This window comes from Tauraco erythrolophus, chromosome 7, assembly GCF_009769465.1.
Source record: "Tauraco erythrolophus isolate bTauEry1 chromosome 7, bTauEry1.pri, whole genome shotgun sequence".
NCBI classification, from domain to species: Eukaryota; Metazoa; Chordata; class Aves; order Musophagiformes; family Musophagidae; genus Tauraco; species Tauraco erythrolophus.
In genome coordinates, this window is record NC_141471.1 from 4,355,148 (window position 1) to 4,381,734 (window position 26,587).

At 39.2% G+C, this 26,587-nt stretch overlaps 1 protein-coding gene across 1 annotated transcript in view; it reads right to left on the reverse strand.

Moving 5' to 3' along the window:
* MINDY4 (MINDY lysine 48 deubiquitinase 4) overlaps nucleotides 1-26,587 on the reverse strand; it is an 81,447-nt gene that overhangs the window by 47,671 nt on the left and 7,189 nt on the right. The window contains exons 4-9 of the mRNA XM_086614917.1: nucleotides 25,962-26,220; nucleotides 24,490-24,908; nucleotides 7,535-7,593; nucleotides 7,098-7,207; nucleotides 5,556-5,672; nucleotides 4,098-4,186 (exon numbers count right to left, since the gene is read on the reverse strand). Coding sequence (XP_086471043.1) covers nucleotides 4,098-4,186; nucleotides 5,556-5,672; nucleotides 7,098-7,207; nucleotides 7,535-7,593; nucleotides 24,490-24,908; nucleotides 25,962-26,220 — 1,053 coding nt within the window. The remainder of the gene's footprint in view (nucleotides 1-4,097; nucleotides 4,187-5,555; nucleotides 5,673-7,097; nucleotides 7,208-7,534; nucleotides 7,594-24,489; nucleotides 24,909-25,961; nucleotides 26,221-26,587) is intronic.

Here is a 26,587-nt window from a genome sequence, read left to right on the forward strand (position 1 = left end):
TCAGCACCTAAAGAGCTCTAAAGAGGGAGGTGCAACTAAAGTCGCCACCGGAATATGGGCTTTCTGGAATCATTCCTTGAGATTCCTTAAATCTCATTTTAGGCATTTAAGAAGGTATCTTGGACCTACTGAAGATAATCAGATCTAGTGAATAGAGCAGTATCTAGAACAATTTCCTCTTCGGATCGCTAATAAAACAAATCGGGCACAGTGGGTAGGTCTCTTCCAAAGTCAGAAGCAAAACAGAAATATGAGGGAAGTTAATTCACCTAGGTAAAGTCTTAACAGCAGTTTGTTGCGTTTGGTGGATCTGGATGAGCTTATGTTGCTCATAATGATGGTTAATTGCTTTTATGGGTACTTAAACTAAGCAATTTTAAGCTTGCTAGCCTATATCTGTGTGTTCTACCTTGCAATATAGGTGAATCTAAGAGATGAAATGCACAACCTCTGCTTCTAGGAGATTAATACTAAAGATGGTGTCTGATTTATAAGGAATGATTAAAAAAATCCTATTATTATCATTAAGACCAATGGACCAAAATCAAGAGAATACTAAATAAGGTATGATCAATAACAGGAACTGATTACATACAGATCTGTAATCATATCCTGAAAACTAATCTTCTAAAAGGAAGAGTAGATGCTCTTTCAGAATACATGTTTATAATTGGTTGGACAAAAAAACAGGTAAATGTACTTCAGGGAACAATAGTGTATTGGCAAACAATGGACAAGAGAAGTTAATTCATCTTTAAATCTGTAATAAAATTGTTTTAATGTTCTGTAACAGGATTGTTTTATATATTAAATATGATTTTTAGTTTATAAAGGCCTTCATACTTCTTTCTTAAATTTTTATTTCTTAACTCCTGTCAACAAATATACACCATAATATTCTTACCCACTACTAAACTTTATTTACCATCTGCAATAAACACTATGCGTGCATTTTTTAAATAAAGTATGCCCCAAAGTGGTACCCTAAAACATCATGGTAACTGACCCAGTATTGGTCTGTGGAGCCACACTGTTTCTGAAATATTTTCACTTAGATGCTTGGCTTGGAACTTACTCAATGATGTGCAAAACTATAGAATATTTACAGTAGTCTATAAATCCCAAACATATAAGCAATGCCATCACACAAGCTGTGTTTTGTGAAGTCTTCTAATACCTCCCGTTATTCTGACTTCCGAAATGTGAATGGAGAAATAAAGGATCAGGAGGCCAAAAGTCACATAATGGAAAACTGGCAGATTTAAGAATGAAACCCAACATCCATAAGCCTGACAAAGTGGACAATAGACCCACGCCCCTGGGAAGCGCAGAATTGGAATTTTCTCTAGTGGCTTCAAGAATGGCAGTCTGAAATTCAGATATTATCAGTCTTAGAGCATTACAAGCATGGGAGATGATGTCAAAACCTGTTCCCACCATTTGAGTAAAAGATCTAATAATTCAAAAGACTAAACAAGAAACACACAAACATCAAAAACTTAAACAGACTTTCAAGTTCAATGTCTGCCTTGAATATAATGTTCATTTAGAGAATATTTCCCTCTCTGAAGGATGTGAGATATGGAAAATAATCGGTGAAAGTTTTCAAGTAAAAAAAATACAATCACAACTTTCTCTTCTCTCTGCCTGTGTTCTAATACAGACACTCAGAAATTTATGGGAAGCATAGCAACTAATTTATGTGTCTGACAGAGGCCGCACAGTGGAGACATTATAACTTTTTCTTGAATGTCAAAGAAGCCTGAAGTCAAACACTTACTGTGAAGTGGCTAATAATTTGAAAATTCAGGTTAGAATTAGAAAGGAATACTAATCCTCTCATTTCAAGCTCTGATACTTCCCTTTCTTTCTGCCTGACTAAGTTTCTGCCCATGGCAAACACTTCATAAGACAAATATGTTTATCATCACATGAATACAACAGTCCATCTTGCTATTCATTTTTAGGGGGCCGGAGGCTTTTAGCATTTCTGTGCATAAAGACAAAGAGCTCACCTGCTAACCTGAAATTCCTTGGAGACTTTCTGCATACTTCAGCACCATTTTTCACATACAAAATAAATATGCAAAAAAAAAATATTTTAAAACCATGTGGATAATATGAGAGGAAAAATTGGAGAGGCAAACATTGCCAAGTAAACAGGATAGGTTGTAGCTGGAATGAGTTGAGACACTTACAGTTGAAACAGTTTGGCCTCAATCCACTTATGTGAGTGCCATATAATTTTATGACATTTATGATCACTGAATCATATTGAAAGAGGAAAAGGTTAATATCTCTATTTTTCAGTAAGGATGACCTGAGACTCAAAGGGAACAAGGAGGAGATGATCAAAGGCTGTCCTCCAAGCTGAAACAAATTCTTAGTTTTCACAACCAGAAATAATTCTTAGGTGAATTCTGTGGAGATTCCTGGTCATAAAATCTAAATATGTTCTGATTTGCTTGCATGGATGTTTCTGAGTTTTTTTCTCAGACAAGAGTCTCATTCTGCCTTGACAAGTCTACTCTCCTTATAATCTGAATTAGAATAATAAAGTTTTGCCAGCTAATTTTTGCACTTTTTAAAAGTCCTCTGAACAGCAGGCTCTTGATATGAATTACAGATAGATGTGATGTACTGAAAGAACTGAACAGAAGAAGAAAAAACTAAATTGCATAATGCTGTAAGATTAACTCGAAATTACATTCTGCACATGTATTACATCACTGACCCTACCTCTTTATCGGTCCATGCTAACTGATTTCAAGGAAGAGGCAATTTTCAAGTGATGAATTCACAGCATCTTGTTTACCTGGTCCTTGTCTTGGGGTCCACAAGCAATCAGTGTCAATAACAAGTGGCAACAGCAATAGTAGTAGTCACAGTAAAACTTTCAGTATTGTATTTAGACTCCAAGCCTGCTTTTCAACATTTCTAATGGCTTACTAGGCGTATCACATCAGAGCTGTCGACTCACTAGTACTCCTGGACCCCCTAGGACCTGGTAGTCCTTTGATTAACTGCCACCTCCCATCCTGGGTGCTGAAGACAAATAATGATGTTCTATAGGTGCATATTTCTTTCCAAACAATGAATATACATTATGTGTCAGTCAGACAAAACCAAGGAAAATCAACAGACATCCTGTCACTTTTCTAAACAGTTCCAAGCAGAAAAATGTATATTTAAGGCCAAATTTTTATACATTATGAACATTTTTACAGTGTAAGATAATGAAGTTCAAGAAAAATCTCAGCATGAAAGCCTTTCTTTTGACTAAATTGTGGTCAGTGTTTCACCCACAAATAACACAAGGTGGTGGCAGTGTAAACCAGTAAAATACTGTTACACCTATTCAATAAACTCTACCCATAAAGCACAGGAAAGCTTTGTGAATTTTTTCTTTTGTAATGGACTTGATTTCTTATTGAAAATAAAAGGCAAATACAAGGAGGCTGGTAATAAAGTAATTTTTTTAGACATTACTTCCCAGCACTTCATTGAATAAGCTCTGTTCCTTTAGCAAAGTGACAAGTATTTTACTATTATAACAGTCCAAGCCATTTTTCTTGACACTGAAATTCTTAACAATATTCCTTTAAAGTAATTAGAATATACAGTCACAGAATTTAAATTCAAATCATATTAAAGTGTTTAGCTGTGAAAGATCAAACAAAGTAGCAAGAAAAAAAATTATAGCTATAACTTTAATTTTTCACCCTCCTTGAGATCCTTAGTGTAGAAAACTGCATGAATTTCACGGTCTTTCAAATCTTGACTACATTTTCTTGAAATCACATCTCCATGGGATCTCAAGGTTAAATAATTCTCATTGGCCTCAATTCAAGCTGTTGGATTTTTTTAGAGGTTCTTGGGTTAATCACAAGCAAGTAATCATACAAATAAAACACCAACCTCTCAATTCCTGCAGGGGAAGTAAATACAAGTAAATCATATGCTACTTTCTTTCTCTCTCAGAGACAAAGAGAAGTTCAGTGAGTTCAAACTCAAAAGGCTCCCAAGTGGCTGCAGCAGAGAAAAAAATTTTTTACTTCTGTATGGAGTATAATTTCTGATGTCGATTGCTGACTTACCAAATGTCTTTATTCCTGTTACTGTCTGCAAAGATAAGCTGTTGTAGGACACAAGCTTGAACTGCGGCCAGTACTCCACATGGGCCACCCTGAGGGGAAGAATGGGATGCTCCATAAGGAAAACAATTTGCACTGTTTGATGTTGGTGAAAACTTTGGCAAGTCACGTGCTTCCATTCAGGCTTAAACCATTCTTTCATCTCTCTCTTTCTATCCATGACTTTGTATTGCTTTCTGTTTCTCTATTTATTTATTGTTTTTGCAAGCCAATGAAAATCGGTGTTACTAACCGGTATTGTATTTCCCACCTATTTTTCCTGAAAACACCTAGACATCTATAACATCAAAGGAAATTTTTTTTTAAACCTGTTCTGTGATTATGCAAACTAATGAAAGACCTCCTGATCTCTATTGAGCCACAGTCTACCTTAACTTCCAGAGAGAAATCAAATCTGACTGTTTTCCAAAGGGTGAAAATCAGCCTTGCTCTTCTATCTCCTCCAAGAAACTGTGCCACCCATCAAGATCTCACATCACTAAACAAAGATTTCCATTTTATGTATAACCCTCTGCACCAGGCAGCTATCCCACTGGAGAAGAGAAAGAAAACAAAGGAAGTTTGAACCTCTCCAATGATTAATGTTGGGGAAAAAATCACAATATATATATCAACCTTAAACTTTATGGAAAACAGATACATAGTTGTTTTGAAAGACCGTGGGATGGGGTAGCATTGTCTTTCCTTCTCCTTGCTTATTCCCTGCCATCTAGCCCACCTGAACCCATTGCATGACCAAGACCTGATCCTATGGGTTAACTGTATGGCAGAGACAGCTGCACAAGTTGTCCTGAGAAGCAACTGGTATGCCCTCTTCTCGTCTAGAAAACCTCATCCAGCATAACTCTCCTTCCCTTGTCACTCCACTCTCTCCCAGGTGCCTCATATCATATTATTTACTCAAGTGGTTTGCTGAGGAGACAGAGAAAAGCCATCCCTTGTCTGGAACATCTATGCATGAACAGAGCAGGCTATGCAGGACACAAGACTAATATCACACATACCACAATACCACATATCACTGGTAGTACTGGGAATTACTGCAACTTAACAGAGGATTCAGCATATTAAATTCCACAGATACTGTCCCATGTGTTTTTTGATTTATGTCCTTTTATTCTTTTACTACCACTAGCTTATCTTCCTCCCTGTGAGTAACTCTTGGCCACACATACATACATGCACACTTTCTGGAGCTATTTTAAGTTTCCCTCAGAAACATTCCATCCATCTCAAGTCTCCTAGCAAGATTTAATAAGGTGACATCACCCAATGGTAACCAGAGAAGTTAAAGAAAGAGAAGAGTCCTCAGAAGACTTTTTTTAAACTGCTGAACCACACAAACTTTGTAAACTTAGTGTAAAAAAGCAAAGATCACTTTAAAGAAGTCATTTAGAGTACCTTTTTTTGCACAATGCCATATTTTAACTGTGGTATGTTATTAAATGTAAAACTCTGTATTTTCCACTCTTCACTGAAGCAACAAAGACTAGAGCCAAACAAAAGATTTTTTAATTCCTAAAAAAAAGAAAAAAGTTCTCATTTTAAAAACAAATCAAGAACACAGGTACATTTTCTTGCAGTAATTTGTAGAAAGGAAAGGAGGAGGGTGGAAGGGTAATGACTAACTCACTACAACCATCCTTTTCTGTTTTATATATACTGTAAATAGCAACGTTCAAATGAAAAGGAGCAATTTTTTCCTTTTCCTGCAATACTCCTTCAACTCATAATGGTGTGTGCTGCTCAGCATAGGAAACTGGTCATACAGATTGTCTAGGGCACAGTTTCCCATGAAAGCTTTACAGAATATTGCCTTAAATTTAAGAGCAACACCTACTAATGGTTCCATTAGAGACAAAAAGGGGGCCTACAGGAAAGCTGGAGAGGGACTTTTTGCAAGGGCGTGTAGTGACAGGACAAGGGGCAATGGATTTAAACTGAAAGAGGGGAGATTTAGGTTAGATCTAAGGAAGAAATTTTTCACTCTGAGGGTGGTGAGGCACTGGAACAGGTTGCCCAGAGAAGTTGTAGATGCCCCATCCCTGGAAGTGTTTAAGGCCAGGCTCGATGAGGCTTTGGGCAGCCTGGTGTAGTGGAGGGTGTCCCTGCCCATGGCAGGGGGGTTGGAACTAGATGATCTTTGAGGTCCTTTCCAACCCAACCCATTCCATGATTCTATGATTCTAAAAGGACGCTGCTGGACACAGCATGGAGAAAAGGCAGCCTGGTTTGCCTGTCAAAGCTGTTGGTATGAGATGTTACTCAAATGTTTGTCTGTTGTATGTTGGTTGGCATAACAGCATACGCCAAATTCAGATGTTGCTCTCGAACAACTGCAGACCACTCCTATTCAGGAATAGCTATACTGAAGAAATTGTGTTCATGCTGAAGTAAAGCTGAGTGCTTGTATAGTTACTTGGACCTCTTTGATCTAGAAATGAAAGTGGAAGACACCTTCATTATCTTTTCTCTGTTTTTTTTCCTTCTGTCTGAATGGGGTGGAAGGTATTAAAAGTATTTAATGGTTCCGTCGCTGCTCAAAATAAGGAAGATAAGCAAGGGAGAAACAGTGATAGGGGAATAATAAACTACTTCTGAACCACTGTCAATTTACAGAACTGAAGAACAAGTACATGAATAACTGACTAGAGGCATTGATAAAATAAAACAAGCTGTTTTAATTAAAGCTATTATCTGTGCTTCAAGTGGGCTGATGCATTCTGGTGTGCCCTTCTGGTATTTTTCTGAATTTTGGACAGGCATCCCTACATTACTTTTTCACCTGAACATCAAATAAGGAATATACTCAGGAATGAATACAGCACACGTTAAACCACACACAAACACGCAACACACTGCAATTCATTGCAGCTTTGGGTAACTTAACTGAAATAACATTCTTACACATCTCTTTGTATTTATCATCATATTTAGTCTTACTTTTGCAAGAGAAATATCAATTGCCTTCGATATTACTTGAAGCATATATGGTGTTGAAAGATCTGTGTTCTTACTAACTTCTGCAGTTGTTTCTTCATCCTCAACATCAACTGAAAGAAAAACAAAATCATATAATGTGTTGGATGGAAAAAATTGCTTCCCCCAGCAGGCTTGGTGCCAGGGAGCCATCAATATGACAATTAACACTTTCTTGTCATCTGTCTTTATAAAAGGAAAATATTGGTTTAGCCAGAAAGGATAGATAAAAAATACATGAGCCAGCCTTTGGTTACTTCTTAATGACTTCTTTACATGGTCTCACCCGAGAAGATACCACAAATGTGATTACTCTGAATCAACTAAGAGTTACAAAAGAAGCGACTCACATGTATTTGGTTATGATGGGTAAAGCCAAACTGAAGCTTGACATAACTTACCTAATTCTAGGACATCTTTCATCAGGTCTTCTCTACAGGAAGTGGATGTTGGAGACTTCCTACATTAAAATTAATCAAAAAGTGAATGACCAAATGTTCACTTTAAATAAGAAAAGTTGTTTGAATAAACAAGAAGAAATATGGAGTATGCCTACACAAAGATAGAATTTTTATGTGTGTGTGTATATATATATATACACACAGAGGAGTGTGTGGAGAGAGATAATAAAAGATGCTGATAGATAAAAAACACAAAAACACATTCAATGGCTTTCACCTTTAGCTATTAAAATGTTCTATACAGAGGAGCTCAGTCTCACTAACATTTTTTGTATAAAAAAATAAAGGGTGTTAGAGCAAAATCTTTTTCAGTAGAAGCAAGCTGAACTTTCATTTGTATCAGGAGTTCATCAGGAAAAGCACCTCGCGCAGAGCAACACACTGCAATTGATTCAGGATTTCAGTCCTGCTTCAACATCAGTTTCATTTCATTTGTGTGATTTCAGTGTATGGCAGGTCCTGCAAGCTCATATAGAGGGGGAAATTTTATACTGCCCTGAATTTCAAGTGAGGATATTCACATATATGTGCCTGCCTCTGAGTTCCAAGGATCAGGATATAAAATAAAATTTATATTCCTGACAGGGATCAGGATGAGATTCAAGTTAGTCATTAAAACACTTCAAATATACAAATAATATAAGTGGGAGTAGGTGTTAGACTGGCCTCCTTTACCAGTGTAATTTTTTTAATCCACTAACAGGCAGGAGTTGCTCAACTGCCCTTGTGATTTAATTGAAAATTATATAAATAACAGGTTAAAAATTCACATAAACAACTACTAAAAGGACTAAGCATTTAAACTCGGCTGTGAAGTGAGAACTTAAATAGAATGTTCGTTTTTGGAGATGAGACGGGTTTATTCTTCCTGTTGAATTCATACCAAAATGAGTTCAGAACCAAGGAAAAGTTTCAAATAACTAGTGTAAAATGATGGTGGTTGATTTTTATTTTTTTTTTTTTTTTCCAAAAGAGCAATACTGTATCATTGGCTTTTGCTTTGGAAAAAAGGTATTGCACTGACAGTCTTTTCAAAAATAGTATGGAATCATTTCCTCAGCAACATTCTTTGTATGCACAGTATTATTATAGCAACAACTGCTGTCATATCACATACTTTCCGTTAACTAAATTTCCTTTTTCAGTGTGTGAAAAACGAATAAAAACACAACACAGACATATCACACTCAAGACTTTTCCAGTTTAAAAGCATTTTGGCACCTTCTCACTGATAGTCTTTGATATTATAAGAAACACTTCTCCTTTTCTCTATAACAAGTTGAAGGCTTCATGCAATGAACTGTGGGTGGCCACAATTCAGAAAAGACAGAATGGAAATGAATCACTCATGTTACTAAGGACTCGAGGTAAAAATAAATAGGAGGCCCAGCAGGTCAATTTAAACAAAAGGACTGAGAGCAATTTTGTCCCCTTGCTTTTTGCTGATACTGAATTTCAGCTGAGATTTGTTTCTGCCAGCTACTTGCTAGTATTTTCACCTTTCTTGGTCAGGGAAAGGGTCTCAATGACACTAAATTTGTGAATAAAATGCTTTTCAGCCAAGTACTTATGTCACTTAACTGCACTTAAACATAACCACAATCCACATTTTTGTTTTGCTTGAGATTGCACACTATTGTCTCTCGTTTCCTAGAGAATAATGTGTTTCTTCCTAGGTCAACCCATTCTGATATAGTTTTGGAAAAACAGAGCTCTTGGCACTTAATATATAAGTGCCCCCCGCCATACTCAGCACTGGTGAGGCCACACCTTGAGTACTGTGTCCAGTTTTGGGCCCCTCACTTCAAGAAGGACGTTGAGGTGCTGAAGCGGGTTCAGAGAAGAGCAACGAAACTAGTGAAGGGTTTAGAGAACTTGTCCTATGAGGAGTGGCTGAGGGAGCTGGGACTGTTTAGTCTGGAGAAGAGGAGGCTCAGGGGGGACCTTATCGCTCTCTACAATTACCTGAAAGGAAGGTGTAGGGAGATGGGGGTCGATCTCTTCTCCCACATTATGAATGACAGGACGAGAGGGAATGGCCTCAAGTTGCACCAGGGGAAATTTAGGTTAGATATCAGGAAGAATTTCTTTACAGAGAGGGTTGTGAAGTATTGGAACAGGCTGCTCGGGGAGGTGGTGGAGTTCCCATCCCTGGAGGTGTTTAAAAACCGTGTGGATTTGGTGTTGAGGAACATGGTTTAGGGACCCTGACAGTGCAGGGTGAATGGCTGGACTCGATGATCTTGAAGGTCTCTTCCAACCAGACGATTCTATGATTAAGGATGCAGCACTACAGGTTACAGCATCCTACCTGGCCTCAGTTGCTGCTTCAGAAGGGCTTGGGTCTCCTCTAGGTGCTGTATCATATCTCCTAGCTTCATTAGATGCTTTGGATACCTTAGAGCCTCCAAGAACACTACATGCCCACATTTAGGCACATAGACCACTCCCTCTATCAGATTAGCACCCTTGATTCATTGCTGTCCCAAACACTTCTCCTTGGTAGTGCTTCATCTGAAAATACCTATAATTGAAAATAAAGTCAACTACGGCACAACTCATATCGAGCTCACCTGGCACCAGTTTGTGTAACATTATGGCTTTCCGGAAAGTCTAAAAGATTTTGGTTCTACTCCCATTCCAGGAAGAACCAAGCCCGAGATGCAAAGTGCTTTGAATTCTCAAGGCACAAGGAAATTCCCATCAAGCTGAGGAAAGAGCTGACATCAAAGATGGATGTAGGATGTTTTCTGGTTAAGTGGGGTATTTTTGCAGGTGTAGGTTCCCTCCTTAAGGAGAACTCGTGTTTCTCAAAACACTGTCAGGACATTTATTGCAATTTCCATTTCAGCAGATGGTTACTGTTCCAGGAAAATTTATTGTCCACATAAAACTATACCGTTAGAGTACTTAGGAAGGGGGAAGTCATCCATCATGGCAGGAAAATGGGACAGGAAGAAAATAGGTTTCATTATAAACATACTATACAGTACTTTCTCTAAATATTTGAACATTCCTATCCGACCTTCGTGCCTTGCAGAAAACCGAATTCACGCAGAATATCTGAACCCGCAGAGAAAGCATTTCTCTGCACAATAATGCAAAAACACTCCACTGTTTCCTATTTAAACTACCACATATAAGAGGTCAAATAAACAAAGAGGCTTAAAAAATAAACACTGATCACCGGTGGCTTTAAGGTGACTGTGTTGGTAAAACGTATTTTCACTGGCTGATTACAACAGCTTTTTTACTGGACACATATCTTTTCTCCATAATAATTTAGTGTCATGAGGATGCCTACCAGTCACAGTCCAATCCTCTGGTCTTGTGCTGTTATGACACATACAGACCTACAGGACATTCTTGGTACAGTGAGTAAGATCTGGAGAGTAGGTAAGACAAAAATTAGACTGTTTCTATTTGAGAAAGGGTAAGCAAAGCCATTCTAGGTGATGCAGCGTGTCACTGCTTCAGGGCAAAATTACAAAAACAGAATTATTAACAGATATTTAACAACTTTAACAGAGGTGATTCTGCCCCTCTACTCTGCTCTCCTGAGACCCCATCTGGAATACTGCATTCAGCTCTGGAGTCCCCAACACAAGAAGGACATGGAGCTGCTGGAGCGGGTCCAGAGGAGGGCCACAAAGATGATTCGAGTGCTGGAGCACCTCTGCTATGAAGACAGGCTGAGAGAGTTGGGGCTCTTCAGCCTGGAGAAGAGAAGGCTCCGAGGAGATCTTATTGCAGCCTTCCAGTACCTAAAGGGGCCTACAGGAAAGCTGGAGAGGGACTTTTTCAAAGGGCATGTAGTGACAGGACAAGGGGCAATGGATTTAAACTGAAAGAGGGGAGATTTAGATTGGATATAAGGAAGAAATTCTTCCCTCTGAGGGTGGTGAGGCACTGGAACAGGTTGCCCAGAGAAACTGTGGCTGCCCCATCCCTGGCAGTGTTCAAGGCCAGGTTGGACGGGGCTTTGGACAACCTGGTGTAGTGGAGGGTGTCCCTGCCCATGGCAGGGGGGTTGGAACTAGATGATCTTTGAGGTCCCTTCCAACCCAAACCATTCTAGGATTCTATGATTCTATTGTAAAGACACAAATGAAATTACCATAATCAATACCAGGCAACACATTTTGATGGGAAAAAGACCTTGTCAAGAAGATTCAGTATAAATTTTGCTGTGCTTGCAAGTCTGGTTGACAAAGGTAACAAAGCCCATACGCTTAATTTCTCCAAGCTTCCTTTTTAGTTGAGCACTGTACCTGATTTGATTCGCACATTAGCAGTATGAAAAATTAATTCATAAACAGATGGCTCACTGACAGATATACAGAAGGTAAATGAAAAATTGTCATTGAAAGAGTCATTTCTAATGAGTTCACACACAAATCTGCTTTTGTCCTGCTGAATTTTAATAACTGCAGTGACAATTCAAGAGAAAACTACATCTTTTCTGGGAAGATATGATTAAAAATATGATAATAGTCATGGGCTGAGCTACAAAGATGGTATGAACTGCATGATGAGTTGGGCTCACCTGAACAGAATGCCTCCTCATAATTAATGAAGGAATATTTATCTCCAGCTATAAAACCAGATCTACTATAATAAAAGTGTAGCTCCTTTATTCATACTGTACTCTATCAAAGATTTTTAAGTGCAACAACCCACACTGGAATTTCCAAGGAGCACAGTACCGCTTGTGTGAACTGACCATTACATCCAGCAACTCAAAACAATTTCCAGCAAAATAAACAAGCATCAGTAAAATTAAACAGGGAGCTAAAATTCCATTAAATGAAGATGCTTACAAGACACCACCTAAGAGACATTACGTAAAGCATTGAGAAGGTCTCAGGCTTCAATACTCAATTGATTCGCGTCAGTGGAGGTGAATACAACCCTCTAATCTTTTTGTCATCTAGAAAGTGCCCATTCTGTCTGGTTTTGGCTTTCAACTTTTAGGCCATTTATTTTTAAGGATGTGGAATTACGTTTCCTGTCAGAAACCTCAGATTTTTAACAGTCCAAACCACTGTAACCTGACAGATTTTAGCAAAATAAATTATCTTTGTGAAATTGGAAGAAGACAAGAGCTTACACTGAGGAGTGGGGGAGTACTCATATCTCATTTTATTATGAAACAAGCCAAATATAGAAAACAGCCTATTGGTGAGCACATGTACCGCAGAGAGAGCTTTTACCTACTGTTAAAGTAATCTTAGGGAGAATAACACATAGGGGGACAAAAATTCTTTGTGCCACCTGAAAACAACGGATTGCTTTTAAGGCACAGGGAATTTCTTATGTTGCTTCCTACTGTGCTCCCTCAGATGCCCATATGTAGACACAGTGAAGGTAAATCATAGAATGATAGAATGGTTTGGGTTGGAAGGGACCTCAAAGAACATCTAGTTCCAATCTCCCTGCCATGGGCAGGGACACCTTCCACTACACCAGGTTGCTCAAAGCCTCATCCAACCTGGCCTTGAACACTTCCAGGGATGGGGCAGCCACAACTTCTCTGGGCAACCTGTTCCACTGCCTCACCACCCTTGTTGTAAAAAATTTCTTCCTTATATCCAATCTAAATCTCCCCTCTTTCAGTTTAAATCCATTGCCCCTTGTCCTATCACTACACGCCCTTGCAAAAAGTCCCTCTCCAGCTTTCCTGTAGGCCCTTTTAGGTACTGGAAGAAGCTCTTCTATTGTGAAGCTCTGCAGCAAAATCGGACATATTGTTCTTGCTTTACATTTGAGAAAATCTGGAGTTCTTCTATGCATGAACAAGGCAAATTCTCAATTGACTGAAGGCATTTTAGGTAATGAGCTGGACATTTCCAGTTTTACATCCTTTCCAAAAATAAAGAAATGATACAGAAGCCATTTGCCATTTCCAGTAATTGCAAAGTGCTTCTTCCTATGGAGTGCTGGAAAAATACTAAAAGGGCAAATGGCAGCACACACAGATGTTATGTCGAAGGCTCTGATGCCATAAATCCATTGGCACAAAACAAAAGTCACAATAGTTACTTTTATTTTAGGTTCTTTTTTCCGGTCCAAGCATTATGTTATAAAAGGTGTTATGCAACTCCAGATACTTGAAGGTTCTCGCTCCTGAGTGATTTGGCAACTGCAAGCTCTCTCTCCCTCTTTTTGCATACGAGCCAGTTAAACCCACACTCCCCAGTGATGACCCCATTTTGTTGGACAGCCAATTGCAAAAGTCAAATATAGCCTTATTGCCTGGCTGGCAGCTGAGCACATCCAGGAGGGCTTGGTTGGTCTCACAGGGAAGGTGCCTACTGCACTATTCTTACTGTGCTTCCTGCCTACAAAGCCACACCGAAGCATTGATGAAAGCCTGAGATGACGCCATGTGCTTCTTCATGTGGCTTAAGGACAATGCCTGGTGCCACGCACAGATCACAAAAGACAAAGATGGAAGGAAACATGCAAAGGTAATTTACTATTAGGCTGCTCCAACCCTGCATTCCTTTCCGCTCTTTTATCTGAAATGTTGCACTCTGACTAAACTCCCGTTTCCTAGAAATGCCACCATTGCCCAACACATCCTCTTCCTCTCATAGTGGGAAAAATTTAATGAATTTCTCAGACATTGCTCATCCACGTTGCATGTCACCGAGTATGCTCACACACACTGAAATCAGTTGGGGGTTTCTGACTGATTTTAAACAGGCTCTAGTTTATAAGAATATGAACATCTGAGCTCAGACCTCAACTCATAGAATAGGCTATCAAGATGATGAGTACTTTTAGGAACTGCTCAACATCTCCCAGGATCAAAACTGTATTACTTACCAAAATGCCAGATATTATTTTAGACAAAGCAATCTCATCTGACACACCAATTTTGTATATAACAGTGAGGTATTACAGCCCACTGGGCAAATAGTAGACTTAAAAATATTCACTATTCCTAGAAAACCTATTTTTACACCAAAATGCATAGCAGAAAAGACTGGAGCCAATCATAACTGTTGGGTAAATAATGTACGTTAAATAACTTCGCTGGAACTTTTTTTCCTTTGAGTTGGAAATTCAATTCTATTTAAACAACACAATTACAACTGGAATGTTGATTAGCATTCTTTATGAAATCTGACATTCACATATTAACCTTCATTAGGCACTGTATTTTCCTGTGTCAGCGATAGCCCATATTCAAAAGAGGGCAGATGCTTCGGTCTTATTTCTGTCATGAGCTCAGGATCACAGCAAAGCTGAGGTTGGAAGGGACCTCCGGAGCCCACCTGATCCAACCCTCTGCTCAGAGCAGGTTCAACTAGTGCAGGTTGCTCAGGACCATGTCCAGTCATGCTTTAAGTATCTCCAAGGATGGAGACACCACAGACTCCCTCAGCAACCTGTTCAAGCATTTCCACTCTCATAGGAAAAAAGATTTTTCTTACATTTACACAGACATTTTGTAGTTCAGTTTGTGCCCATTGCCTCTTTTCCTGTCACAGCACCAGAGAAGAGTCTGGCTCTGTCTTCTTTACTCGCTCCCCAAACCCCACTGTTTATTTCTGCAGATTGGTAAGATCTCCCTGAGCCTTGTCCTATACAGGCTGAAAAGCCCCAGCTCACTCAGCCCCTCCTCGTATGTCAGACATGACAATCCTTTAATAATCTTTGTGGTGGATTGTGATCCCAGACATCTTTAATAATCTATGTTGGACTCACTCCAGTACATTCATGTCGCTCTTGTACCCAGCACTAGATGCTGCACTTCAAGATGTGTTTGTTTCACCAGGGCTGAGCAGAGGGGAAAGATCACCTCCTTGATCTCACAAGGGTCTCACTAAAGCAACACAGGATGCTGTTGGGCTTCCTTGCCATGAGGGCACATTGCTGGCACATGTTCAATTTGGTGTCCACCAGAACTTCTGAGTCCTTCTCTGCAGAGCTGCTTGGTCAATCTCCAGCCTGTGTTGGTTCTTGCATTTGCCTTTACTGAACTTGATAAGGCACCAACCAGACCATTTCTCCAGCCTATCAAAGTCCCTTTGAATGGCAGTATAACCAACTTGTCTGTCAGTCACTCTTCCCAAATCAGTGACATCTGTAAATTTGCTGAGGATACACTGTCCCATCATTTAAGTCATTAGTGAAAATCTTAATCAACCTCCTGTGGTACACCACTGCTGCCTGGCCTCCAGCTGGACTTCATGCTGCTGATCACAACCTTCTGAGCCTAGTAGTTCTGACAGTTTTTAATCCTTCTCACTGTCTGTTTATGTAGCCCATACTTCATCAGTTTGTCTATGAGGATGTTATGGGAAAGTATTGAAAGCCCTACTAAAATCAAGATAACAACATCTGCTGCTCTCCCCTCACCCACCAAGCCAGTCATCTCATCATAGAAAGCTATCAAGCTGGTTAAATACAATTTCCCTGTCATAAATCCATGCTGACTATTCCAAATCACCTTCCTGTCCTTAATATGCTTGGAAATGGCTTCAAGGAGGATTTGATCCATCACCTTCCCAGGGATCAATGTGAAGCTAACCAGCCTGGAGTTCCCCAGACATTCCTTCTTGCCTGTTCCCAAACAGCTCTCCCTTCCTTGTAAGCATCAGGTCTAGAAGAGCACACCCCTTGCCATTCCTCCATCATCTGTGTCAGGAAATTATCATCAGTGCAGTCCAGAAACCTCCTGGATTGCTTGTGCTCTGCTTTGTTGCTCATGCTGATGGAGGGAATGTCAAATCCTGGTTAGAAATTCACAGCCAACATTCTCTGCCAATGTTCTAATGTAAATCAGCACAGCTTGTGGCCAAGAATGATGCAGAATGAAAATGTGTGAGAGAATCTTGGCAGTTTCAAGCATTCAATCTTGTGTAACTGACAGGTATAGGCTTGGTCCTCATACAAATAATCAGATGGTTTATTCCTACTAATAACAGAAAACATGAATATTAATCCTCCAAGGATCGTAACACATTCAAAATATTACTCTGAAAGTCTCAGGTATCTAAAAGAATACAAAAAAAAAAAAAACCTGCATATATTTTTAAAGGATTAAAGGATGTCTCTGAATAAGATTAGTATTTGTTTTCCTCTAAGGATGTCCTAGCTCCATAAAAGTGAATTTTCAGGTACTTTTTGTTGGAAGACATGAAAGGCAAAAGGCAGGAACTTTCGGTAACACAATGGATTCACCTGTACTGGTGTCCTTTCAGGATGAAGAAATCCACAGGTGGTTCAGAATGCAAAGTAAAGCCATTCACTCCTTGTCGGTCTTACATAAAAGCAGGGAGCTGAAGGGAGGTACCTTTTCTATCAATAAATAGGAACACATATTGCCTTATCACAGAAGATTAGGCTGACTTCATAATTACACTATAAAGGCCATTTAAAAGGAAAAACAAAACAAAATAAAACAGTGAGGAGACATTCTGCATTCAGTGTGCTTGAAACTGAAACTAAGGCAGCATATGCCTGTGATAAACTGCAGTGACAAATGTGCTAATGTGCTTTTACAATGCTGAGAATCATTCCATGAGCAGCAGGTCATTGTTCTTACCCTGTACTAGTGAGAATCACAGTGAAACAAAGTTAGAGCAGTCCTTAAATACATGGAAGAAATATAAAACAAATCAATAAAGCCTAACAGAAAAAGAACAGTAACATTTCAGAGCAGGAAAAATAAAAATACAAGCAGATGATACAAGCTTTAGACAAAAAATGCCTAAAGGAGTGTGAAAAATATTTAGAAGTATTTTAGAAGAGGCGAATATGTAGTCAGGAACAGAAAGATCAGTCAAAATCAACTTCAGCTACAGATAACAGGGCAGAAAAAAAGCAAATGCAAGGTAAATACATGGGAAAAATTCCTAAGACTAAGGACTGTTAGACGCCAGAATATATCCTCAAGGGAGAGGCATCACTTGAGTCATTTAAGACTGGACTAGACAAAATCCTGGAAAAAAGTATTTAAGTAAATATATATAGAGAGAGAGAAATGAATAATACGCCATACAAATGACCTTAAAAGATCTTTTCCATCTGTAATTTCTAACATTCTATGAAAAATGAGTAACGTTCCACTAAGGAACTTGGTATCTATGACAATTTACTAACCCTGCCTTGTTTGCGTTAGGATGCGGAGCACTGCTAGAAAAAGGCTTATTACCAAATAATGAGTGATATTTTGGGAACCACTAAAAAGTGCCCAGCTAAGGCAAACTCAGTTGAGAGATTATTGCAGGAAGAGAAATCCTGGCTCTGAACTCACTGGCACTTCCTTTCCTGGTGGTGGAGCGTATTGGAGATACTTAGGTCTTGGTTGGAAAAGGCATCCGAAGCCAAACTACAGTCATAAAACGGTCCCTACTGTCTGAAATATCCATCTGTACTGGCAGACTTCTGAAAGGAAAACACGAGCTCTCCTTCAGTTTATAGCCAAGACCGATGGCAAGGCAAAGGAGGGTATGGCAGACGCAATTAGGAGAACCGGATAAGTAGGGTGATTGTTCACAATGAAAGGATGAGTGGAGAATCAATTCTCTTCCGTGCTCCTGAAACTGTATTACAGATCTCAGCCTTTGGACAATGGGATCCACTGCCGTATCCTTTTGCTCACTAACGGCAAGAGGAAACTTTTGTTCTGATGTAACGATATTCCCATTTCTTTTTGCCTGATAGCCATTCCCTTTCAGTGTCTATGAAATTGGCAAGATACGCTTAACTTCAGGTCCTAATGGCTAAGTCCTTTTGTTCCCTTGATTTCAGTTTTACGCTTTTCTCTTCTTTCATTGGTCTGATTCAGTATTCCACCTGGAATACCGTGTTCAGCTCTGGAGTCCCCAACAAAAGAAGGGCATGGAGCTGCTGGAGCGAGTCCAGAGGAGGGACATGAAGATGATCCAAGGGCTGGAACACCTCTGCTATGAAGACAGGCTGAGAGAGTTGGGGCTGTTCAGCCTGGAGAAGAGAAGGTTCCAGGGTGATCTTATAGCAGCCTTCCAGTACCTAAAGGGGCTACAGGAAAGCTGGAGAGGGACTTTTTACAAGGGTGTGTAGTGATAGGACAAGGGGCAACGACTTTAAACTGAAAGAGGGCAGATTTAGATTAGATCTAAGGAAGAAATTTTTCACTCTGAGGGTGGTGAGGCACTGGAACAGGTTGCCCAGAGAAGCTGTAGATGCCCCATTCCTGGAAGTGTTCAAGGCCAGGTTGGATGAGGCTTTGAGCAACCTGGTGTAGCGGAAGGTGTCCCTGCCTATGGCAGGGGGGTTGGAACCTGATGATCTTTGAGGTCCCTTCCAACCCAAACCATTCTATGATTCATTCGGTGATTCTGTGATTCTAGTTTCCATGTCATTTGTCTTTGGACTGGGTAGGGAGGGTGGTTGGCTTTATATACGAACACTAGAAGTTCAAACCTCTGTTGTTGTTCTTAACTACTAGAAGTGAAACTGAGGTCTACAGATAGTAACTGGCCATCTAACTCAGCATAAAGTGGTTCCGCTATACTGCAGTACTGCCCAGTCAGAACACAGCTGGCCAGCTCAGATTTACTCATTTAGAAACTATTCAGCTGAGAACTGGAGGTTTTCCACATCACCACCACACCTTACATCGACAGAATTAAGGGGCATGGAAAATCAGGAGAGCACTTCAACTTCAGAGACTGCAAAAGCAACAACTGTAGTATGTCTCTGCAGCTGAGACACAAGAACTGTTTCTCAACTGCTGTGAAGTGTTTTTGCTTGTCTTTCCCCAATTTTGTTTACTCAAGCCATGAAACAAGGGGAAATCTTGACCTTTTAACACCATTTAGCCTTCCCAAATCACCCATTATTCACCATGGTTTTTCTGGAAAAGCAATAGAGAGATTTTAATACAAGGTCAGGCATCAACTTAAACAGTTATTTATTTTTTTGCAGTTCCTAGAGATCACGAATTCTATTCCAATATACCCTCTCATTCTTTATTCTGTGTGCTCAGTTTAGTGATAAATACATCCTTCTTGTAGAGGATTCAGCATTAAGGAGAACCACAGAGCCACAGAATGGTCAAGGTAGGAAGAGATCTCCAGAGGTCAGCTCGTCCAACTCCCCCTGCTCAAGTCCACCTCAAGATATTAAAGGCAGCAGAGAATCTTTCCTCACTGCCGTTCAAAGCTCTGGCCAGGTTAAAAGACTCAGGAAATCTTTGTTTGTTACCTTTGATCTGAATACATTCATAGAATCACAGAATCATAATAGAATCATAGAATCATGGAATGGTTTGGGTTGGAAAGGACCTTAAATATCATCTAGTTCCAATCTCCTTGCCACGGGCAGGGACACCCTCCACTACACCAGGTTGCTCAAAGCCTCATCCAATCTGGCCTTGAACACTTCCAGGGATGGGGCATCCACAACTCCTCTGGGCAACATGTTCCAGTGCCTCACCGCCCTCCGTGAAGTAAGTGAAGAATTTATTCCTTAGATCTAATCTAAGTCTAAAATGTTCCTTCAACATCATCTCTCCAAAGTTCCTGTGGAACTTGCAGTATTTTAATAAAATCATAATTACAGATACAGTAACTTTTTAGTTGGAATATTGGATCATTCACTTGAATTGTGTATATTTAAACATATCATTTCTGATTCCCTTGAGAATTTCAAAAAAATTTGAAAAATGATGAGTCACTCACATTTTGCTTGTGCCTTGCACACAACTAACACTACTAAGAGGAACAAGGACTCAACAAAAAGGAGAACAGTGAGAAACACCCCTTTGAGAATGAACTATAAACAACAGCATCAAAATGACTTGAAAGGATAGATGGGGTTTCAAATTCTCCATTGAAGTGACACTGAGACATCAATGTCATTTTTAATTTGTTAAGTTAAATAAAATTTCTATGAAGGAGCATGGAGGAATTACTGACATAATTCTCTATGCATATGTGTATGTAGTTTGGTACCAATATACAAATACGGGATCATGTATTTGTCTTCATACGTTCTTAGAGGAACAGTTTCATTTCCTTAAAATGGAAGGTTCTACAGTAAAACAATGGGAGCGCTATATACATTGTATTAGTTTATGCAACAAGAAAACTCAACAACTATCTACCTTTGCATGATAAAGTCACATAGGAAAGCATCATAAACTGATTCCCTGTTAATTACTTCTCCTGCATGATTTCTCTATCAAAGCAAACCTTTACCTTTCCTTATTTACTTCATATATTAATGATTTTACTACTCTTATACAGTTTGGGCAGAAAAGAAGCAATGTACTGTGGCCACTGAAGCACTACATCTAAACTATTAAAAGCTAAAGCCATGGAATATGAAAAGTCAGACACCTAACTCCTGAGAAAAGTAAGTTTAACTCAGATGGAAATACTGTCCTTATACTAACCTTCCGTACCTACGGCTTCCAGGGAGCAGCATGATTGCCATCACCAATACCACAACCTACATGGTGCAAGATGAATCGAGAAACTAAACTGGCTGCTGTTTGTTTAGAGCTGAAGATACACAAAGATTTGCTGCCACCTATATATTACTTTTTTCCTGGATTAATTAAAAATAAAGGAATTATAAAAAAAAAGGCATATAGCTTGCATTCACAATTACATCTGAGTAGGTAAGCAAACTGCACAGCATATTACACTTCTTTATGGAATAACTCCTAGTGACACAGACAGCTACCATTGAGTCAGCAGAACAAAAATGTCTGTTTCCCCTGTAATACAAGGAAGAAAACAATCTTTTTGTTCTCATTCTTTGCCATAATTAGTCTCTCTTTTCTGGGGAAGAACCGAGACATCATATTGCTGGGTACTATGGAGATAAACGAAGATGCAGGTGAACAAATCGTTCTTCACCTCTATATTTCTGTGATTAAAAGAATGCTGTGCCCTCGTTTTGTAATGACGATATGTCTGTAAGGGGAACAACATTAACTCTGGAGCATACCGAAAAAATAACAAGGGGTTTTCTATGGAAAGTCAGTATTTTATGAGCAATTAGGTAATACCTGCAGTTAAGCACTGGCCTGTTAAACCATCACTAGAGTCACCTGAATTTGAAAGCAGCTTCTCTCAGCAGCAGCAGTTCAACAAACAAAGACTACAGCTGTAGCATTAGTCTCCAATTGACTGATTCACTAACTTAATTCCATTTTCCTAAAAAGAAACAAGGAACCGCAGCAATAGCAATGCAAATAAATGAATTTTCATTTTTTTTTCCTGTCTGTGGTGAGTGTGTTGATCTGTCATTTTGGAAAACTTGGTGCTCGCTCTTGAATGACATAAACCTCTTTGCAGGTAAGCATTTACTTACAGAAATCGAAATGCTTCCTCACTGTCACGATAGCAAAATGGCATCTATCGAAACAAAGACAGAACCTCTTAGTTCTTAATGAGGACAAACTCCTGTGTGAAATATGGCACTCAGAAATTTAACTTCATGTTGACACTATAAGACTGAAATATCAAGTCACAAATCCGGCCTCTTGACAGAGTTACCCCTGCTCTTACACTTCAGGCAGTAGCTAAGAATTAGATTGTTGATGAAGAAAAAAAAAGCATCATCATTTGTTTCATTAAAAAGTGTTAATTAAAACACAGTGAATCTGTATTTCCCCAGGGTATTTTTATAGCTAGGTGTTTCTGCCCACTCAGTTTGTAAGCATTTATTTGATAACATTCAGCTTGCCTTTTGAAGCATGGCAGTGGTTTTGCCCGTTTTTTTCTCACATGCAGACAACGGATGCCTGCAGCCCGCAGGCAACAATAACATTTTTTTTTGCAAATGGGAAAAGAGAACAAAAAAGTACAGCAAACAGAACGAAAAATAAGATTTGCATGTCATTTTAGTTTTCTAGGGGAAACAAAATCAGAATTGCAGATGCCTGCGAATGAACCAGGTGTGGTTAATCCCATATGGATTTTCAGCTGCTCAACGAAATGCTTAGATTGTCACTTGTCAGAAGTGTCAGGCGGCAGTAACAGAATGGAAGAGGATCTGGAGAAGTATCCGCTCCTACATTGTAATTTTTCATGCCTGAAATGCTCAAGCACTCTGGCCAAATCATGAAAGGCTTCCAACACTGCAGGATTTGGCCAAAGGGATACGAAAGTCTTGCAAAAGCCAGGCCTTAAACTGGAACGGTCGATGTTTATTCGGAGTCTCCCTTCCATTCCCTGTTACTTCCACTTAACTTCAGGCACAGCAGCAGCCCTGCTGATTTCAGTGAAAGTTTTCAGGAGCTCAGAGCTCAGCAGGAATTCAAAAGCTCTACTGGCTTTAACTCAAGTCATCTGGCAGGAATGTCCCCCTTCTGCTTCGGGAACAGATTACACGGAATCTGCTTAGGAAATAGCTCCATCTTCTGTTCTCGCTGGAGCCCAAGCAGTCCTCTGAAGGAAGGGAACTATTCCAAACCACTTCCTGCAGCACCGGAGCGCAGCACCGCAGTGCACTGGGGCAGTCCCCTTTCAGACCAGCTGCTTTTCTGCTCCCTCCACTATTACTGCATGAGGTTAGGAAGTGTCAGCACACCCAGCTACAGCCGAGTGAAGTCAGTACAAGAGATTTCTTGGTGAGACACAGTCTTCCCAAAGAATTTTATCCCGTCCAATACGTCTCTGATGCCACTCATAAATAATGAATGTGCTGTATATTCATGCACGGTCAAACACCAGGAATGCACTTACTCCTCTCGGATTCGTTGGGGAGCTGTCAAAAGCCCACTGAAGCTGTATTCTCTACCTCAATTAATGCTGAGTGTGAAGCAATAAACTATCCTGAAACTGGAAAGGATGAAGTAAGTGATGAGTTAGCACTACCCTATACACCCTGCCAAGCTACAGGGAACAAAAGTTGCATGGAGTCAGACCCCAGTGCTTCTGCTTCCAGAACGACTTACGAGCTGGCTCTGTGCGTTCACATGGAGTCATGCAAGGCCTAATAAATCCTCTGGAAGCACAATATCAAAAGTAGATCTGTGGGCATCAGTTCCAGTCCAGCATGAGTTGGACTTGTATTGCCTGGGTGCAGCTGTTATTGGACATAGCTCAGCTTTCCAGAACACAACACAGTAGAGAACTGACCTCTGGTGGATTTCAAGACTTAAGACCGCAGTGCTTTGGTCTGTCATTCATTAACCTTTTACAAATTAAGTTACCCAAGACAAACACATAACTGCTTAATGCTGATGGCTGTTTTCAGTTGCTTTCTTGTTCCAGACAAGAAGCAAGTGCCCATTTGCAGCTCCAGTAGATCCTGTTTGTTAACTCCCACAGATCCTAACATAAATGTGGAGAGATCTAATATAGAATTGCTTCCTCGTGACCCCAACAGGGCCTCACCACACTGTGTCTCAAGATTTACAAGAAAGAGGAAAACAAAACAGTAATAATAAAAAAAAGGGTTTAAAATAAATATAATAATATTGAGTTGATAATAATTTAATTGACAATTTAATTAATAATAATTAAGTAATAATAAAAAATACAGTTTTAGCATATTAATGATGTTTTCCAGCACTTAAAAAAAAAAAAAATATGGCTGCTCTTAAACAGTAAAACAGGAATACTACTTTATGGCACATAGAAGGGGATATTGGCATGTGTATTAGTTTAGGGAGCAACAGGTGATATAAACTCAAAAATATTTCGACCAACAGCACCTGAGCACCTCTAGGGTTTCTCCACTGACCAAGAAAAGAGTTTTGAGTGGTTTGGGATGTCAAAAGTTAGAAAGTTAAATCTTAAAACTTCTCTGCTTTTCAGTATCTTCACCTCCTCCAGCTACTTCCCCTCAATGAAATCAGAAGGTCTATCTCAGTCACTCCTAGTCCTGCATCAGATTTCCTGAACATTTTAGTATAATATTCTTACAAATATTCTTACCTGTGGCCTGACAACCAACTCTCATTTTTCTTGAGGGATCTTTCTCTCTTCTCCCTTCCAGCCCCTGAATGCCTGTGAGGGGCACTCACTTTATGGCTTCTCTCACTGCTATCTGTACCAGTGCTTGAAACTGATTTTCTTTCTTCTGTCTTGATTTTCTCTCTTTCAGACAGCAGTTTGGCAAAAGAGTCATCCGTATCTTTGGAGATGTTTCTTAGTTTTTCAGAGGCTGACACTGTGTGTGAGCTTGGCATAGTCTTTGATACAAACTCCATATTTACTTGAGTTGAAGATCCTTTACTTCCTTGAAAATCAGCGTCTGGGAAACTCAGACCGTTTTCTTCATGTTCTTCACCCTTGAACCGTGCTGTGCCGCTTATGTTAGTGGATCGTTTTGAAAGCCTCCTTTTTTGAGGATCCTAGAAGTAAGTGCCATTAAAACCATAGATTAAAATCTTTAAATAAACATGAAAAGCAAAGGAAAGCTCTATCACTAATTTCTGGGCTAAGTGATTTGTTTATTATTAGGAATCAGGTTATATAGTAAACCAGATTTTTAAAAAAATAAATATAATAAATAAGACAGATATATGCTTTTACTTAAAATTTGAACAGTATTAATGATGCTATATACCATTTAAAACTGCTTTTACATAAGAACATCAACAAAATACCTCCTAAAAGCTTAATTTAAGGGTTGTACCCAACTCAGGAAACGAAGACACAGAAGACGTTTTACTAGAAAGACTTCCCACTACAGGTATCTAGTCTTTACTTCCAAATCAGAGATATTTAGAAAAATCCAGGTAATTCATTTAACTTCCATACTCTCTTCACTATTATCTAAATGTGCTTAAAATATTTCAATTTCTCATTATTACAAGCCTACTCTTACACAGGGAAAGTTCCTGTCTATATGAAAGCAGCATGAAAGAAGAGAAAAAAAGAGGGAAGAATTTTAGAACTGTGTTTTGAAAACACTTACTGATGGAATATGGTTTGATTGGACCGATTTAGAACATATTTCCAACTGAAAGTAACTTTCAGTTCCAAACTGCTACTGATTAAATGTTGTGTTTTGGAAAAACCTGAGTAAAACAGATACCCATGGCTAAGAAAACTTTGAAGGTTGTAGATGCTGCTAAAGTAAAAAAGCAGTTTTCCTTGGAAAATGGAAAATCCCATCTGTCAAGAAATAAGAGATATCAAGAATAAAAAAGATTTATAAAGAAATTCTGTAACCTAAGATCACAAACGTGCAGGGGGCAGTTGCACGTAGTGGTTACATCTGAAACAGTTTGAATTTCTGAATTAACCAGAACCACTTCCCTAATTTACCCCATATTTTTGGACTGCAGATTTAATGGATTAGCATGCAGAAATCATTTTAATATTATTTGCAAATGACTTTATCACAGATTAGATACAAAATCCATGGCCAAGCCAAATATTTTGTAAGTGTTGGAAATCACCTCTGGTGAACTTGATACTGGTCCAGCCATCATTCCTCGGACAATGAGACCAGACCTGGGCCTTGGCTTCTCCTTCACTGTGGATTTCAGCTCCTCAGGAACAGCTGCTGCTTTTAAATCTTCTCGACTGTCTTTTAATTTCTTATCCCCATCAGAGGGTAAGTGGCTGTTGTGTATTGTCCCTGCGTGGCATTTTTCACTTTTGTGCTGATGTTTTTTGGATGGAAGGATTTTATCCAGTGGATTCTCAACATCATATCTACAAGGAAGAAAAATGCAAAACTTCAAACAGCAAAATAATGCACAATGAAACCAACTAAAACATCTGCCTGGCTAATTAAAGCGCTGCAGCCAAATTAAGTTATTTATTATTTAGCAATGGTACTCAAACACTATCACTTTTCACTTAAGCATCTATATATATGTAGGTCTTCAGGATATTGTTACGTGTCACAATTGATTATAATATGTGCAACACTTTATGCTTACTTATTTTGACATGTACTATATCATAACAGAATTAAAACTCTATGTATCATAGCAGACAGGTCCTAAGCTACCACCAGCAGTTCCCATTCCTTCTCCATCTGCTTGGTGGGCAGTTTGAAAGTTTGTTAACACTGTTT